Source organism: Lynx rufus, unplaced genomic scaffold, assembly GCF_022079265.1.
Source record: "Lynx rufus isolate CCGP_SWC_20201006 ecotype Redwood Valley unplaced genomic scaffold, mLynRuf1.p SCAF_8, whole genome shotgun sequence".
NCBI classification, from domain to species: Eukaryota; Metazoa; Chordata; class Mammalia; order Carnivora; family Felidae; genus Lynx; species Lynx rufus.
In genome coordinates this window covers 26,443,470-26,462,556 of record NW_025814896.1, presented here as the reverse complement: position 1 = coordinate 26,462,556, position 19,087 = coordinate 26,443,470, and the positions used below count along the sequence as shown (strand labels likewise).

Below are 19,087 nucleotides of genomic sequence, written 5' to 3'. Positions count from 1 at the left end.
TCTCGCGGTCCGTGAGTTCGAGCCCCGCGTCAGGCTCTGGGCTGATGGCTCAGAGCCTGGAGCCTGTTTCCGATTCTGTGTCTCCCTCTCTCTCTGCCCCTCCCCCGTTCATGCTCTGTCTCTCTCTGTCCCAAAAATAAATAAACGTTGAAAAAAAAATTTTTTTTAAAATTTTTTTAAATGTTTATTTTTGGGAGAGTATGAGTGGGGGAGGGGCAGAGGGAGAGAGGGAGACACACAATGTGAAGCAGCCTCCAGGCTCTGAGTGGTCAGCCTAGAGCCTGATGCGGGGCTTGAACTCACGAACTGTGAAATCATGACCTGGGCCAAAGTCGGATGCTTAACCAACTGAGTCACCCAGGTGCCCCTACTGTCATTAACTTTAATGCAGAAATTGTACAGAAGTGGCCAGCAGGACTCCCTTCAGCGTGGCTTTTGTGTCCTTCTAACAGGTCCCCCTCATTCTGAACTCTTTTTCACTTCTTTGTTTTCTGGCCCAGCCATGTGTCTGGGCTTAGCTTGTATTTTCCAGCCCCAGCTTTGGTATCAGTCATTTTCCCAGGGAGCTCAGGATCCTCAGGAGCTATACATGTACACATCTGTGTCTTTTCTGTATTTGTCTGTTTTTACATATGTTGATTCATACTGGTACCTCTGATTCCAGTCTTTTACTGCAGGTTCATTCCAGCTTCACACCTTTCCGTATTTATAACTAGCTGCTCCAACAGTGAGAATCCTAGCTCCCATGATCTACTTTATTATCAGCTCATTTGCTTAAGTCAGAATACATCTAATGGTTTCAGAATTGCCATTCCATTCCACTGTGAAAAACAAATCTATTAAAAGGAGAGCTTATTATTTGTTTATCATTTATTTAGTTCTTTAGCCCAAGTGTACATAGTTAAAATAGTGTGTTCAAAAGTTACTTGGGTTAGATCCACCCCTGCCCTTCTTCAGTGTGGTTCTGTTAGTCATTTGAAATACTTTAAAGTTTTCTGCACATATGTATCACAATAATTTCTCTTTTCAAAGCTGTGGGAAAACAGGCACTCAGACATTGCTGTTATGAACACAAATCCACTAAACTTTTTCCAGGGGAATTTGGTACTGTTAACAAAATTTCATTTACATTTAACCTTTGACTCAGCATTTCTACTTCAGGAATTTACCCTGAAGAGGCACCTTTAATGATACAAAAGTACAGAGTCATGAGGTTATTCAAGACAGTAATATTTCTTTGTGAAATATTAAAAGCCACCTAAATGCCAGTACATGGGGGAATGTTTGCATAAATTTTGGTACATGTGTATGATGAAGTTTTATGCAGCTGCGAAGAGAATGAAGGTTATCTATGTAGTGATTGAGTGATTTCCAGGATATATGGTTAAGTGAAAACAAATATTGTCTGTGGCATACAATTTGATGATAAAAGGGGAATAAAATAGATGTGTATATTATCATTTGTTCAGAAAAGAAACACAAGAGAAATAAACCAGAAACTAATGGGATTGATTCCCTAACGGGGTGGGTAAGAATGGAGTGGAAAGTTGGTGGGGTGGGAAGAGAAGGGGATGAGGGTAGTGTTAATTCTCTGAGTGTAACCTTTTAAATAGTTTTGACTTTTATAACCATGCTGTGTTTCATATACTTACAAATAAATACATAATAAAGATGAGGGATAAAAACCAAAATGGATTACAAATAGAAAAGATGAAGCTAATGCTTTTTAACAGCTATGAAGTTCTTCTTGATGTGGTCAAACACATCAGTTTCAGTCTTCCTTCTTTTTTTTTTTTTTTTTAAGTTTATTTATTTATTTTGAGAGAGAGAGAGAAAGAGAGGGAGGGGCAGAGAGGGAGAAAGAGAATCCCAAGCAGACTCTGCAGGTCCCGACTCAGGGCTCAATCCCAAAGTTGTGAGATCATGACCTGAGCCGAAATCAAGAGTTGGATGCTTAATCGACTTCCACCCAGGTGCCCCTTCAGTCTTCTTCTGAAGGTTAGTCCTGGAATTGTTCTTTCTCCTATTCCTGGTATGTTTGGGGGGGGGGGTGGCAACTGTCCTGAGAAATTTCCTGGGGCACAGGACTTTTAGTGCTGAAACTGGGAAAGTCCCAGGCATATGGGGATAAGTTGGTTACCCTGTTTGACATACACATAGCTGTTTACCTGGGCTTTCCCTTCATCATCACCTTGGAAATTCTTTTCACCTGTATTCTGTGATATATTCTCTTTCCTAGATCTTGAGCAGGTATCATTTTTGTTATGGTTTAGTTTGGTTTGTTTTTTATTATTTATTTGTGTAATACAGATTCTCCAGTTACTTCCTGAGAATAGGTGCATAGGAGGTAAAAGTATTTGAAGCCTTACATATCTTTATTCTGTATTCCATACTGGATTATTGGTTTGACTTAAGAATTTTAGAAGAGGGGGTACCTGGCTGGCTCAGTCAGAAGGGCATGTGACTCTTGATCTTGGGGGTCATAGGTTTGAGCCCCACGTTGAGTGTAGAGATGAAGATTACTTAAACTTAAAAAGAATTTTAGAAAGTATTACATTCTTCAAAATGGCTCTTGAAGAAGCATGATACCATTCTGATTCCTTTGTATGTGATGTGTTCTCTCTGAATGGAAGATTTTAGGATCTTTTTTTCATTCATTGTGTAAGGGCATTTTGCCTTATTAAACCTGGAAACCCAGGTCTTTTCATTTTGGGAAAACTTCTGTCTTTTCTATTTTCTCTTGGAACTTCTATTTGATGTGGGACTTTCTTGATGATTTTCTTTTTCTTCTGAGTCAGTTCTTTGGGAAATAACCTATTTGTTGTTGCTGGGGGGTTTGTTTTGTTTTGTATCATTTTATATTTCTAGCAGATTACTCACATTCTCTGATGTTCCTTTATTATTTTTTTTTTAAATAGCATTCTGGGGCACCTGGGTGGCTCAGTCGGTTGAGTGTCCGACTTCGGCTCAGGTCATGATCTCATGGCTTGTGGGTTCAAGCCCCGCGTCGAGCTCTGTGCTGACAGCTCAGAGCCTGGAGCCTGCTTCAGATTCTGTCTCCGTGTCTCTCTCTCTCTCTCTCTCTCTCTCTCTCTCAATCTGTCTTTGCCCCTCCTCTGCTCACACACTTTCTCTCTCTCCTCTCTCTCTCTCAAATATGAATAAACATTTTAAAAAATTAAAAAAAAATAGCATTCTGTACTTTTTGTTTTGGGGCTCTTTGAGAACATTTACTGTGAAATCTTCATTATCTCTGCTTCCTTTCAAGTCCTTTTGTTTTTGGTGGTTATGTTTCATCTGACAATTGTGCTCAGATCTCTGGTGGCCCTTGACAGGTCATACGTGGTGAGAGGACTGGCAGATTCTGTGCTTGTGGACACTATTTGTTGGCTGGGATGGAGAGTGGGGACCCAGATGCTTTTTTGAGATCCACAGTTATCTACTTGAAGGTATTTTCTCTTAGGCTAGTCACTTTTTCCAGGAAGAGAAATCCTCTCCTCTCTTGCCCGCTAGCTGAGAGCAGGGCAGGGCTGGGATTGTGGGGCCGCCACTGTTCGGAGAGCTTTGGGAGCCAGGTTGGGGAAGGGAGCTGATGGTATCACTGTTTTGTATGTGGTCTTTGACTTACTGCTCCTGTTTAGGGCGTGGCACCTCATTTCCTCCCTGACTTCTTGAGCTGGAGTCTTCTATTCTGGACCCTCCATGGTTGAATCCAACTAGAATATAAATCTGTTTTCTTCTGAAGCCGGAGAAGAGTATTGCCTGACTGGGGACAGAGAGGGGACCTGAGGTGTCCAACTTCTGGTTCAGACTTCCAGCTAGTTCTCAAGTCTTAGTTCCTATGGCTCGCCTCTGTGTGGAGTGGTTCCTGGTACTTTTAATCACTGTCCTCTTGGGGGTTTTGCAGTACTAATTGGCGGCTTTTTGGATTTTCCCTCTGCAGCTTCAGACTTCAGCTTTCTTTTCCCTGCTGAGTCCATTACTTCCTCTCTTCCTGCTATCCATCTTCCAGAATTCTGTTGACATCTCTCATCTGCTGCCTTTTTCCTCCCCCTTTCCCTTTGTCCATTTATACCTTTATTTTTTTCCCTTATAGTCATTCTAATGGGGCTTCAGGAGGATGCAAAGAATTGTGTCCATTTTTGCCATGTTTAAATGGAAGCTCAGGTCTTTGTGCAGAGAAAATGGGAAATGACCTTGACTTCCATGCCTCCGTGCCAGAACGGACCCCTATCCCTCCACCTGCCACCCAGGACCTATGACCCTTGTTCCTTCCCAGTAGCAACCATTGTTACTAATGTGTGTCCTTCCCATTCATGTGGATCCATTAAAAATGTGTAGTCTGTTTATATAGGTGTATTTTTTATTTCTTTCAACTCCTGTTGAATAGTGTATCACACCAATATACCTAATGTTACTTATCCAGTCTCTTATTATGGATGTTTATGTTTTTTACTATTACAAATACCACTGCAGTAATAACTTTTTTACTTTTGTAGTCTCCATGTGCAAATGCATGAGAATTTTTCTAGAGGACTACTTACCTTGACATTTTAATGGGTAAAATGGAGGTGATTTGGAGGCTTTCTCTGAGGCTTTGAGGAAAACATTTTATTTAATTTGCTTTACACTTTATTTTATAACTATGGTGAGAAATAGAATTATAAAACTTCCAAATCTTTTAAAAAAACTGTACTGAGAAACATGCTTTCTTTACTGTCTGTATTATTAACAATTCTGAAATCTAAAATATTTTGAGAACTGGAAAATTTTTTTCCTAACTCATTTGGCAGTAAACTTGACCAGTCTTAAACTCCTTTGGTAGCCAAACTCTGATCCCGACTGACAAAGCTATTTATTTTAGTTGGTATGAGCATACATGTTCTTTCGAAAAATATTAATGTGTGTTAATATATGATACATTAAAACTATATGCACTATATTACCACCCAAAATTCAAGAAATCTTGAATTCTAAAACCTATCTAGATCTAAGGGTTTCAGGGGAGGGATCATGGGCCTGTGGTCAAGTCATAATCAACTGGAAACTTTGCAGTGGTGGGTGGCAAATCATAGATGAGAATTTATTTCTCATTGATGGAAACTTTTTTTTTTTTTGTCTTTAAGAACTCAGTTTTTTTTCTCTTTAAACTGTGTTCCAAGAGTGTTCATTTTTAAAATAACAGCTCTTTTCTTTCTTTGACAGCTATAATACTGAAATTGCTTGTGATAATGCAAATGGATTTCAAATTCAATAGAACTTTTTTTACATTAAGTATTTTAAAAAATGATGAAGCCTTTTTTCAAGCATACAAGGAGTTTACTTTGCTAGCTTTAATTCCTCTTTAGGATTCATATAACAAAATTAAAACATCGTTAACAGACCATTTTAGCCTCCATTGTCTAAAGTTGAATTTTACCTTTGGATCATAAACTTTCTGTACACATTAATAGTTTTTATGTGGTATTTACAAATTCTCATTAAATTCATTCATGTTTTCAGAACTGTTGGTTAAATTTAGTAAGACTTTTTTTTTAATGTTTATTTTTAAGATCGCGCAAGCAGGAGAGGGGCAGAGAGGAGGACAAAGGATTTGAAGCGGGCTGACTGTAGAGTCAAGAAAAATTATGTTTTATTGGAATTTTATTGAATCTACAAATCAGTTTGGGGAGAATTGACATCTTTACAATGTTGAGTTTTCTTAATATAGAAGATGGTGTGGCTCTCCATTTTTTTAAAGTTTATTTTTGAGAGAGAGAGCATGAATTGGGGGAGGGGCAGAGAGAGAGGGGGACAGAGGATCTGAAGCAGGCTCCACGCTGACAGCACCAAGCCTGACACAGGGCGGGACTCGAACTATGAACTGGGAGATGATGACCTGAGCCAAAATCCAATGCTCAACTGACTGAGCCAGCCAGGAGCCCCATCCATTTTTAAACCTTTCTCCATAAAGTTTTGTTTTCTTCATTAGATGATTGTATTTCACAAAATTCTTTTGTGAAATTTGCCCTTGATTAACTTATATTCTTTGTTCTTATAAATTACATTTTTTTCATATAAAAAATTTTAAGTTTATTTTTGAGAGAAAGAGAGAGAGTGGGGGAGGGGCAGAGAGAGAGAGAATCCCAAGCAGGCTCTGTGCTGACAGTGCAGAGCCTGATATGGGGCTCGATCCCACAACCATAAGATCATGACCTGAGCTGAAACCAAGAGTCAGATGCTTAACTGACTAAGCCACCCAGGCACCCCTATAAATTGCATTTTCTAATTGGTGATATTACTGCTAATGTTGGAATTGCTGGAGTTTTTAATATGATCTTGAATCTTAACAACCTCGCTGAATTTCTTACTGGTCTGAATCTCTTGGCTCCTCAGTGAGAACCTAATCTTGGGCAGTTAAAACTTCATCAGTTTTGGGGTGCCTGGGTGGCTCAGTAGGTTAAGTGTCCAACTTCAGCTCAGGTCATGAAATTGTGCTTCACGAGTTCGAGCCCTACGTCGGGCTCTGTGCTGACAGCCCGGAGCCTGGACCCAGCTTCAGATTCTGTGTCTCCCTCTCTCTCTGCTCCTCCCCCATTGGTGCTCTGTCTCTGTCTCTTAAAAATAAACATTAAAAAAATTTTTAAAAAACCAAAAAACTTCATTAGCTTTTTTTTTTTTTAAAGCAATCTCTACACCCAATGTGGTGCTCAAACTCACGACTTGAGATCAAGAGTTGCATTGTTCTTCTGACTGAGCCAGCCAGGCGCCCCAAAACCTCATCAGTTTAAATTTTAGTGTTCCATTTTATTCATGTTTGGGGCTTGTTATATTCACGGTGCCTTTTATTTTTTTAAACTCTGACTTGGGGCACCAGGCTGGCTTAGTTGGTAGAGTGCGACTCTTGATCTTGAGGTTGTAAGTTTAAGCCCCATGTTGGGGGTAGAGAGTCTTTAAAAAAAAAATAAAAAAAATAAAATATCTGACTTATGGGAAAATATTCAGGTTTATTTATTTATTATTATTTTCACCATTAGCCTCTTTTCTAGTTGCCTTGCCAAACTAATACACTTCCCGTGTTTTTATTTTATTTATTATTATTGTTTTTTTTGTTTGTTTACTTGTTTGTTTATTTGGAAGAAAGCAAGAGTGGGCAGGGGAGGGGCAGAGAGAGAGAGAGAGAGAGGGAGAGAGAGAATCTTAAGCAGGCTCTAGCAGAGCCTAACTTGGGGATTGATCTCACGACTGTGAGATCATGACCTGAGCTGAAATCAGGAGTTGGATGCTTAACCAACTGAGCCATCCAGGTGCCCTCATACATTCCATGTTTTAAAAACCCTTATTTGTGTTAGGAGGTGAATATGGGTAAAAAGTATAGGCAAGTATTCTTTGTGCTGTTTTTACTATTCCAGCTTTTTTGTATATACAAAATTATTTCCAAATGAAAGTGTTTAAAATGTATTTGTAAAAGTAACACATGCCCATGATCAGTATTTAAAAGTATCTGGAACAAAGAATTCCTACAACTATAACAAAAAGACAACTCAGTTTAAAAATGAGCAAAAGACTTGAACAGACACTTCAAAAAGGAAGATATGAGAATGGCCAATAGCATATAAAAAAGTGTTCAATGTCTTTAGTCATTAGAAAAATGAAAAACTTAAACCACAGTGAGGTACCACTGCATCCCACCAGCATGGCTAAAGTAAGATTGACAACCCAAATGGTGAGGATGTGGAGGGTCTGGAACTCCATACAGTGCTGCTGGGAGTGGAAATCTGTGGAAATGTCTGGAAGTTGTTTTTCTTTTTAATCATTCATCCCATACCAAGCAATTCTGTTCCTGAATATCTACTCACAAGAGATTAAAAACCTGTCCAGAAAAAGGGGTGTGCAAGAATGTTTGTGGTAGCATTATTAATAATTGCCCAAATCTGGAAATAATGCTGATGTCCTTTGATGAGAGAATAGATAAACACATGGTTGTATATGACCACTACTCTGTAATAACGAATAATGACCTGATGCCTGTGGCCACACGGATGAATTTCATCAACATTAGACTGAGCAAAAGAAGCCAGGGACAAAAGAATATGTACTGTATGATTCTATTTCCATGAAGACCACAAACAGGCAAAAGTAATTTTTGGTGATAGAAATAAGAATAATAATTGTGTCAGTGGGTGGGAGAGGCAATGTAGAGTTGGGGTTGACTAGGAAGGGGCACAAAGGAACTTCTAGGGATGTTGGACATGTTCTGTATCTTGATATGCATTTGTCAGACTCATCAGATAGTATACGTAAGATCTGTGTTTTACTCTGTGTAAATTATACCTCATTTTAAAAAGTAAGAGAAAGGACACACAGGGTGTATACATTGATCCAAGAACATTCCCGTATATTAAAATGCAATGCAGTTATCATATTCAGAAAATGTGGGGTGCCTGGGTGGCACAGTCGGTTAAGCGTCCGACTTCAGCCAGGTCACGATCTCGTCCGTGAGTTCGAGCCCCGCGTCAGGCTCTGGGCTGATGGCTCGGAGCCTGGAGCCTGTTTCCGATTCTGTGTCTCCCTCTCTCTCTGCCCCTCCCCGTTCATGCTCTGTCTCTCTGTCCCAAAAATAAATTTAAAAAGTTGAAAAAAAAATTAAAAAAAAAAAAAAGAAAATGTAACATTATTGCAGCCTTGCTGTATGTACTATGCAGTCACATTTAAATACCCCAATATTGTCTTTTATAACTTTTTTTTTTTTTTAGAAAGTGGGGAAGAGGGGGAGAGAGAGAGAATCTTTTTTTTTTTTTTTTTTTTAATTTTTTAATGTTTATTTTTGAGAGACAGAGCATGAGCATGAGCAGGGGGAGGGCAGAGAGAGAGGGAACACAGAATCAGAAGCAGGCTCCAGGCTCTGAGCCGTCAGCACAGAGCCCGATGTGGGGCTCAAACTCTTGAACTGTGAGATCATGACCTGAGCCGAAGTCAGATGCCTAACCAACTGAGTCACCCAGGTGCTGAGAGAGACAGAGAGACAGAGCGAAAGACAGAGACAGAGAGACAGAGACAGACAGGAGAGAGAGGAGAGACAGAGAGGGACGGGGGTGGGGGAGAGACAGAGACAGAGAGAGAGAGAGAGAGAGAGAGAGAGAGAGAGAGAGAGAATCCTAAGCAGATTCCATGCTCAGTGTGGAGCCTGATGCAGGGCTTGATCCCACAATCCTAGGATCATGACGTGAGCCAAAATCAAGAGTTGGACACTCAAGCAACTGAGCCACCCAGGCGCCCCTTTCATAACATTTTTTGTTTTTAAATGTTTACTTATTTATTTTGAGAGAGCAAGCATATGGGTGCACACACGGGAGAGGCAGAGAGAAAGAGAGGGAGAGAGAGAATCCCAAGCAGGCTCCTTGCTGTCAGCACAGAGCCTGACATGGGACTCGATCTAATGAGCCTGAGGTCATGACCTGAGCCAAAATCAAGAGTTGGATGCTTAACTGACTGAGCCATCCAGGCATCCTGCTTTCGTAACATTTTTAGTATTCAGGTTTCAGTGAAGGATCACTTATTACCTGTTAATTTCTTTAAACACAGTTTCTTGATAGAAAATATCCTTGTGAAAAAAAAAAAAAACCCAAAAACAAAAAAAACAAAACAGTCTTGAGTCCTAAGGCATATTATCTGATGCCTATAATTCTCAGCCCATTTCATTTTTGTCAGACATCTACAGTTAATGTTTGGAAAGTTATGGTGTCAAATGTGTAGAGTTTATAAAATGGAAAGATTAAGGATTTTTAAAAAGGCAGAATTAGAATTGCTAATCTTTCATTTTCTTAAAAGTTCTGTTTGCATTTTACAGAAAATGTGGCTTTAGAAACTTGGGATGGTAGTTTGAATTGCAAACAAATGGGCAGTATTTCTGTTTGTTTAATTAATGAGATTTGTAATCAACACTAGGTTCCCCTAGACTCTAGGGCGTCTGGAAAGGAAATTAGCTTTTAGTGACTTACTTGCCAGAGAAGCATTTAGCATTATAATTTTTCTTTTTTAATGTTATTTTCTTGATCACAAAAGGCAATATACATTAATTGTAGAAAATACCTCATGTTGAAAAGAAAGTCCTTACAACTCTGCCACCTAGAGGTGGCGATGACTAACATATGTAAGGAATATCATTAATATCATTGTTCTTTTTTGTTTATGCAAACACATTCACACAATTTTTTTAAAAACAGGTGACGGAATCATACCATATGAATTTGCTTAATTCACTTGCTGTATCATCATTTCTTGTCATTAAATACCCTGCAGCTTTATTTCAAATGACTGTCTATGGTAGTGTTCCTTGATGGAAATACTGGAATTATTTTTTTGTTTTAAAACTTTTTTATTGTAGAAATATAAGAGTAAACTGCTTACAACATAAATGTTCAGCTTGATGAATGTTGTAAAGTAAACATCCTTGTAACTGCCACATAGATCATCAAGACATCAAGCGTGGCCAGCAGCCCCCAGAACCCTTTCCCACTCACAGCTCCCTTCTTCCCCTCAAAGGTAGTAGCTACTATCCTTTTTAGAGGTTCTATTTTTGTTTTTCCTTATTGTTTCCCACCTGTGTTTGCATCCCCAACAGTGTAGTTTATTTTTGCCTGTTTTTGGAACTTCTTACAAATGGAGTCATTACAGTATGCTCTCTTTTGTGACTGGCTTCTTTCATTCAACATTTTGTTTTTAAAATTCATCCATATTGTTGTAGTGGCGGTAGTTCATTCATTTTTCATTGTATACTACCATGTTTTGATTCTACTGATGATGGGCATTTTGGTTATTTATAGCCCAGGTTACAAATGTTGCTGCCATGAACACTGGATCTGCTTCACGGTGTGTGTGTGTGTGTGTGTGTGTGTGTGTGTGTGTGTGTGCGCGCGCGCACGCGCGCACGCGCGTGTATTTCTCTAGAGAATCACATGTAGGAGGACTGACATTGCTGTGTTGTGGGATGTTTGTACCTTCAACTGTGCCACATAATGCCAAACTATTCTCAGATGGTTGGATCAGTTTTCATTGTGCCCATTCCTCATCCTCATTAGCACTCCTTGGTATGGTTAACTTTCATTTTAGCCATTCTTATGGGTGTGTTGATATCTCATTGTGGCCTTAATTTGCATTATAATGCGTTTTCCTTATTGTTAGGTTAAAGAGGTTTATGTGTGAATGTTGTTCATTTGGATATCCTCTTTGGGACAGTGCTTTAATTCATGGTCTTTTGCCTATTCTTTTCCTGGGTTCTGTTTTCTTCTTGATTTACGTAATCTAGATACATGTTCTTTGTTGGTTGTATCTTCTCCAACTCTGTAGGTAGTTTGCCCTTTTTACTTCATTAATGGTGTCTTTTGTGGAATGAAGGATCTTAATTTTAATGTAGTTCAATTGATTGACTTTCTCTTTTTAAGGATTCATGCTTTTCATGTCCTGTGTAGTCTTAGAAATGGAAGCGTTGGGTTAAGAGGACTTTAGATTTTCATTTACAGCTTACTCTCCCACTGGTAGCACATGAACCTTTGATACCATTTTCACTCTCACCAAGAATGTAGGCACGATTCCTTCACACTTACTAGAACTGGAGTTCTGGGGTCAGTTTTGCCCTTGTAACAGACCTCCTTGATTTATTAATGAGTATTTTATCTTCGTTTGCTCGTGAGACTCAAAGAGCAGGTTTGGTTCATCATTCTATGCACATGGCAGCCATTAAGCATAATTCCAAGATTAACACTAAAAATATTCTTTAGCTTTTGATTCTGAGGAGCATTTAGAGCTGGCAGGAAAAGAAATAAAGATCTAAAATGCCATTTTCTTTTTTATTAATTTAAGGCAACATGATTTTGGCTTAAATTAATGGAAATGATGAAGATTTAATACAAGGGGTCAAGGGACCCATGAAATTGATGAGTTAGAATTGTGTAGATTTCCTTTATAAATTTCTGGTGTATTTGTAAGAGGTAGAATCATGATTTTATCTGCTCTTCTTCACACACTTTATTCAAAGAAGACGACCTCCTCGTCCTGATTTGTCTCTGTTCCTCCTCTCCTCAGCCCCCAGTATTTATTCAGAGTCCTTCCTAATTGTGAGGTGGAAGATGGCCCCTTGGTGTTCCCTGGGTTAGCGGTGGAGTTGAACTAAGACTCTGCCACAGAGCCCGTTCTCCATTAGGAGAAGAAATCAGGAGTGGAGCTCTCCTGCACTCTGGCCTGCTTTCCTTGAACTCATGGTTTAGGTGGCCAGCACTTTCCCTGGGCCTCACCACAGTCCCAAGTCCTCTTCCTGCCTGCAGACTTCCCATCGTTGCCAGAATGAAATTCTGCGGCTCACATCGTGCCCCTCTCAGCGCCCTTCAGAGACTCGCAGATAGTCAGAATCTTGGTCCCGCAGCGCAGCGTCTCATCATTTACCTGGCTGCTCGCTCTTGAGCCTTATGCACCCAGTCCTCCAGGTGCTTGTTGAAATCTGTGCTTTCCTTGCATTTGGAATCTTCTCCCTCCTGTCTCCTACTGCCAAACCATCCACCTGCTAGCTTAATGCTAGTTTAACTTTTAAAACTCAGCTTAAGAGACACATCTCCCTGCAGGCCTTACCTCCGTGCCCTCTTTCCTCCGGCTCACTAAGTTAGGTGTCCCCTCTTCCGGACTGCCCCAGCTCTCTCTGTATGTCTGTTGCTGTGCTTTGTATTGTAGTAGATTTCATTTTCTTTCCTACTCCTTTGAGTTCCTTGAGGGCAGGACCCTGATTCTCCCTCCTTATACACCACCCCCCACCAGGAACTAGCATGGTGTAGCTTATAGGGGGCACCCCATAAATGTTTAATGAGTGAGTGAACATGAAATTGTGTCTAACTTTCGTGACGCACATATGAAAAGAACTTGCAGAGAAAGAGGTCAGTTAGAACGGGATAGGAACTTATCAGTATTCTAAATCTCTCTTCTCCAAAAGCAGTGCGCATTTAGGAGTGACTGCTGTGCCTGTAGCATCTGTCGGGTTTTGCTCACCTGAGTTGTGCCTTGCTGTCACAGAAGGATGCCCTGCAGTGGTCTCGCAGTCCGGCTGCAGTGGAGGGAGAGGAGCCAGAGGACACAGCCGACGCGGAGAGCTGTGGGTCTAACGAAGCCAGCACTGTGAGTGGTGAAAACGATGGTAAGTACCCTTCACAGGATGGGCCAGGAGCTGCAGGCAGCTTGCTAGAGACTAACCTTCACTTCCCCCTCTTCCAGTTTCTCTTGATGAAACGTCTTCGAACGCATCCTGTTCTGCAGAATCTCAGAGCCGGCCTCTTTCCAATCCTAGGGACAGCTACAGAGCTTCCTCACAGGTAGGGAGGAGAGTTGGTGGCTAGGCTGGGGCTAGTTGGGGCCAGGCAGGAGATAGGACTCTTCTTCTGTGTTAACTGTGAGCGTGTAGGGAGAGTGGAGCGAATCAGTTTGGTCTTCACCTGTTGGTACAGTTCAGAGTGGGCCATAGGAAAAGTGGGCTGTGGATCTGAGAGCAGAGTGGTTTGTTTTTCTTCATTACCACAGATAATATAGTTTGCCTCCTACTTCTGACAAACACAGGAATATCTGGGTCGGGGAAGGCACAGTGTAGAGTGGGGAGCAAATGAGCTTGGGAGTCAGCACTTGGAATTATGGCCCTGCCGCTCACCAGCTTTGGGACCTTGGGCAAATTCCTTATCTGTAAAACAGGGTAACAATACAGTACACTCAGCCTGGAGTGGTAGTTGGCAAGGTGCTGGCCACGGCTCAGTAACACGAGTCAGTGCCACTCCCCCATCACATGCCTGAGCTGGTTGAATATATGAACTCTGTTGTACGAGATGGTGGGTGGAAACGTGGTGGAGAGGGACCACTCTTGTGGCCCTGCAGGTGACTCGGGCTCCTTTTGTAATCCCTCGGCGATACAGGCAAACAAGCAAAAGAAAAAGACTGGGGTGATGCTGCCTCGAGTTGTTCTGACTCCTCTGAAGGTAAACGGGGCCCACGTGGAATCTGCATCAGGTATGTGCAACCTTGTGATATGATGCTCCTTCCTCAGGTCTTGGGGCCTGCCTCCCTCTGGCAGCAGTGTCTGACCTAGGTGGTACGGTGCCCGTCGAGGCAGGAGGCCCTCCTGGTGGGCAGCACGCTGTGGTGGTGAGGCCTGAGCTAGGTTCCGGTGCTGAGCTCTGCCGTGCACACCGCCTTTTGGTCTCCCAGGGCGGCATGAGGGTCCGATGAAGGAGTGTGCAGGTGCTTGGTAAAGGTGCAGTGCTGTGCAGATGAAGATGGCGGTTTGGCATTCTTTGTGATACCATAAAGCCAGACCATGCGGTGGTGATCTCTGACAGCCCAGGGTTGGGCCACGGAAGCACCCGCTATTGCTGGCAGTGTCTCAGGGAGAGCTGGGAGAAGTAGGCTTGTCTGAGAGCCCTGGGCGCGGCGGGTGATGCTTTTGACCAGTGGAATGCTGTGCCTTCAGGGTTCTCGGGCCGCCACGCCGATGGCGAGAGCGGCAGCCCGTCCAGCAGCAGCAGCGGCTCTCTGGCCCTGGGCAGCGCTGCTACTCGTGGCCAGGCCGAGGTCGCCCGGGACCCTGCCCCGCTCCTGAGAGGCTTCCGGAAGCCGGCCACAGGTGAGTGGCTTGGCACTCATTTCTCTGCCTGTAAAGGGGGCCCCTGCAGGCCTAGTGAGGAGAGGACATCTTCTGTTCCACTTCCTGTACCAGTTTATTTTGATTTCTTGGGTGGACTTCTAATTTTTTTTTTTTTAACCTCGTATTTTGGTTATTGCATGTGTAGATCTCTGCTAGACTAGAGAGAACTCCTTGTGGGCAGAGGTGACGCCACGTTGTTCCTTGTATGTCCCTGTAAGGGCGTGGCCCGTGCCTGCCGTGGTGCTGCTTAGCAAGTGTTGGAGTGAGTGAAAATTGCTCTTGAGCTTCTCAGGGAAGAATTCCAGCATCTATTTTCTTTCTTGGGTAGCATCCTGTCACGTTTGTTCTCAGCACCCAGAGTTGCGGTCAGGACCCCTTTTTGTAGCCTAGTCAGCATGTTGCGGAAGGAGGCCTGTGTTGAATTTGGAGTGCTCCTCCCACCCCTCGGGAGGGCTACAGGCTATTTGCAAGGCCACTATGCTGTTTGCGATTTCAGAATTTACTTCTCAGAGCCCACATGCTGGTTATTTGTAGACGGGCCACATGAAACCATTAAGAAGACTAGCCTTGGCTTCTGAAAATTCGACTAAACCGTTGCCCAAGTGGGACCTGGGTTTGTTGTCTTGCTGCTCTTCCAACTCCTCCGCAGTGCTTAACCTTAAGGTCTCATGAGTCTCTATTCTTAGTGATTTTTCTCAAATACAAGTGACATTTGCTGACGCTTCTGTGAGAGAGATTGACAGCTCAGCGGCTTTAAACGGCCCTTAGTACTTTGCCGTGTGGAGATCACCTCTCTCCGTCCCGTTGAGGGAAGGCGTCTGCAGAGTCGTCTGTAGGACACTCAGTAGATTCACTTTCAGACAACCGCCATCGTGTCTCCACTTGGCTTTGTGGAGCCTGTTCTCCAGCTTTGGAGGGAAGCTCGCAGCCTGCCCCCTGCCTGCTTCTCTGTGGGAAGAGTGTCCCTTTCAGCCTGTGTCCCGGCACGGCACAGAGTCTCGTCTGAGGATGCAAGCCCAAGCGTTCTCTTAGGTTTGGTGGCAACATCAGTGACCTGGACAGAGTGATTGTGACGTGCAGGTTAGGGCGGCCTGGATGTATGTGCGGATCAGTTCCGCGTGGTTTGGGGGCTGCCGGTAAACGTTCTCCCTCAGTTGACATTTGTTCCTTCGCTTTGAAAAGTTGAAAATCTGTACCTTGCTTCTCACTGCTTTACAATCACAGGTCAGATGAAGCGCAACAGAGGGGAAGAGATAGATTTTGAGACGCCTGGGTCTATTCTTGTCAACACCAACCTCCGGGCCTTGATAAACTCTCGGACCTTCCATGCCCTGCCAGCCCACTTCCAACAGCAGCTCCTCTTCCTCCTGCCAGAAGTGGACAGACAGGTGCAGAGGGGCGGCCTCCTCTTTGCTTCCCTCTGGGTGGGCTTCTGTTCTCTCTCTGAGTTTCTTTATTGTGCTTTTCGCCTCGATCCCTCTAGGTGGGAACAGATGGCCTATTGCGTCTCAGCAGCAGCGCACTGAATAACGAATTCTTCACTCATGCGGCTCAGAGCTGGCGGGAACGCCTGGCTGACGGTGAGTAGACGTTCTCAGACGGCTTGAGAGGCGCCTGCCGTGTGTGGTGTCGCTTGTCCTTGGTATTTAAAACCCAGACATTCATTTTTCACCAGTCTCTTCTTTTTCTTCAAGGGAGTATTCAGTGTAAGGTAGGCTTTCCTTGCAATACTAATGAATGTGGTGGGCGTTAATGTGCCCTATAGCTTTAAAGAAGGTACAGGGTGTTTGGGCTTTTGCCGTGTTGTGTGTATATATCCACCACGTCAGCGTCATTAAAACTTTCAACTCCTGTCTTTCTGGTAATCCTGGCATTGTCTAGATGGGTGGAGGAAAGTGCACCATGGCGTTGACCTATACGCTGAGCTCTTTTTGGACATTGCCACTTGAAGTGATTGTCAGCTTCTCTTAATTTAGTTTCTTGGGAGAGCTGCACGGGGAGTGTGCTGGGAGGTCCCCAAGACTCCCTCTGGGTTTGATGATTCACTAGGAGGACTCATAGGACTCTGCATGTAGTCCTACTCAGGACTCATGGGACTTCGCATATAGTTGTACTCGTGCCTGTGATTTATCACAGTGAAGGAATACAGAGCAAAGTCAGCAAAAGGAAAAGACGCTTGTAGTGAAATCCAGGGAAACCAGGCGCAAGCTTACAGAGTCCTCCCAGAGGAGTCACACAGGATGCGCTCAGTTCTCCCAGCAGTGAGCTGTTGACAGCACATGTGAAATGTGATCTGCTGGGGAAGCTTGTTGGAGACTCGGTACCTAGGTTTTTTTTTTTTTTTTTTTTTTTTTTTACTTGGAGCTGATCATGTAGGAAGCCTCTGCCTGGCACATAACTACATTCCAGATTCCCTGAAGGAAAGCAGGTGCTTGCCATAAACCATCTTGTTTGCATAAACAGTTTAGGCACAGTGAGCCTTTCATGTCAGTTAGCGGGGGTGGGAACCCTCCTGAAATCCAAGTTCCCAGATGTCAGCCAAGGGCCAAACTGGTAAGCAGGCCTTTCCAAAGATAAGCAGTCAGGCCTGCCCTGTTAACTTTTTTCTGCACAGGGAGTAAGAATGGTTCTTTTATTTGTTTCTGTTTTGCTTTTTTGATCCATGTGTTGCTTTGCTGTTGAATGACTTGATTATCTGTGGGAAGAATAAATTTCCCTAGTAATAGACATGTTAGTTCTGTCATGAGTGAGAGCATGGTGTGGCTCTGGAGGAGACAGAAACCAGCATGAAGAAGATAGGGTTAAAAAAAAGATCTCCACACTGAAACCAAAGTCATGTGTATTTTGAAAAGTCCTGATGTGGTGGAATTGCAGGATTTACCTTTCCATAAGATAGACGTTAATATCCTGAATGCATACACTCAAAAAGCTTTATTTCTCTTTAGGCGAATTCACTCATGAGATGCAAGTCAGGATCCGACAGGAAATGGAGAAGGAAAAGAAAGTGGAACAGTGGAAAGAAAAGTTCTTTGAAGACTACTATGGACAGAAGTAAGGCCCTCGGTGCTGTGAGTCCTGGTCTGGGCTTTGGAGGGCAGAGAAACAAATACTCTCGAAGTCGTGCATACCAGTGTGCGGGGTGAGGACAGGTTGACCGCAGTGGCTTGCTAGTCTCACTTAGCTTAATGCCACTCTTGAGAAAGCTGATAATACATTTTTCTATGGTTGGTATTATGGACCATGCACATTGATTTTGTTCTGAGATACCTAACATCTAGAATAAAATAGGCATGTCCTCTCTGCCCCGTAACTGATGGTATGAATTTGGTTTGCAGATTGGGTTTGACCAAAGAAGAGTCATTGCATCAGAACGTGGGCCACGAGGAGGCTGAAATCAAGAGTGACTTGCGTGTCCCAGGAGAATCAGTGCGGCCACAGCGTGGTCCAGCTACCCGGCAGCGAGATGGGCATTTCAAGAAACGCTCTCGGCCGGATCTCCGAACTAGAGCCAGAAGGAATCTTTACAAAAAGCAGGAACCAGAACAAGCAGCGGTTGCTAAAGACACACAGTCTGTGGTACCAGACATCCCCCTCTACAAGGACGGGGAGGCTAAGAGCGACTCAGCAGAGGCGGGAGGCCCCCATCTGCCTGGCATGGCCTCTGCAGCACCTGACCCAGAGAATCCCGAATTCCTGACCCAGCCTGTGGCTTCCCGGACCCAGACCGATCCAGGCGACCTGGCACGTGCTTCCGCATCTCCAGACAGGATTCCCAGCCTGCCTCAGGAGACTGCGGCTCAGGAGCCCAAGGATCAGAAGAGGAAGTCCTTTGAGCAGGCGGCCTCTGCGTCCTTTCCCGAAAAGAAGCCCCGGCTTGAAGACCGTCAGTCCTTTCGTAACACAATTGAAAGTGTTCACACCGAGAAGCCACAGCCCACCAAAGAGGAGCCCAAAGTCCCGCCCATCCGGGTAGGAGGCTATTTGGTTCCTGGCTGTCCTGGAGCCAGGATCCCTTTGAGGGCCAGGAGATGTGCAGAGCCCCTTTGTAGAGATGGAAGGCTCTGGGCCGTCGTGTTAATTACATGAGCGTAGAGCCCTCCGCCAGAGAACCATTCTTGAGACTGGTAGTCAGGGGGATAAGGTTCTTTTTCTTCCTCACTTCTTTGTTACTCTGTTGAAGTTATCTCTGGAGGTCAGAATCCTTTGGGGTTTTTAAATCTTGTATTAGGTGGTGGTAGATTCTTTGTGCAGTGACTCACACAGTCCCACCAGAAATTAAATTTAGAAGCATGGCATACAACAGCCCTGGAGCTGAATCTTCTCAGAATGGGGTGGTGTAACGGACAGCCATTTTACCACCATTATTTCATTTGTAAAGAAAATTATTTGATTCTTTAGGCCATGACTCCTAAGCTACTAGAATCCCAGTTTAGCCTT

General features: G+C 43.4%; 1 protein-coding gene across 4 annotated transcripts in view; it reads left to right on the top strand.

Moving 5' to 3' along the window:
- ASXL1 (ASXL transcriptional regulator 1) overlaps positions 1 to 19,087 on the top strand; it is a 77,113-nt gene that overhangs the window by 53,047 nt on the left and 4,979 nt on the right. For 2 of the 4 annotated variants that reach the window (XM_047069123.1, XM_047069122.1), the window contains 8 exons: positions 13,039 to 13,159; positions 13,237 to 13,334; positions 13,923 to 14,016; positions 14,477 to 14,629; positions 15,875 to 16,038; positions 16,134 to 16,230; positions 17,596 to 17,701; positions 17,986 to 18,619. In XM_047069123.1, the coding sequence (XP_046925079.1) occupies positions 13,039 to 13,159; positions 13,237 to 13,334; positions 13,923 to 14,016; positions 14,477 to 14,629; positions 15,875 to 16,038; positions 16,134 to 16,230; positions 17,596 to 17,701; positions 17,986 to 18,619 (1,467 nt within the window). The other 2 variants (XM_047069125.1, XM_047069126.1) reach the window with 2 other exon arrangements.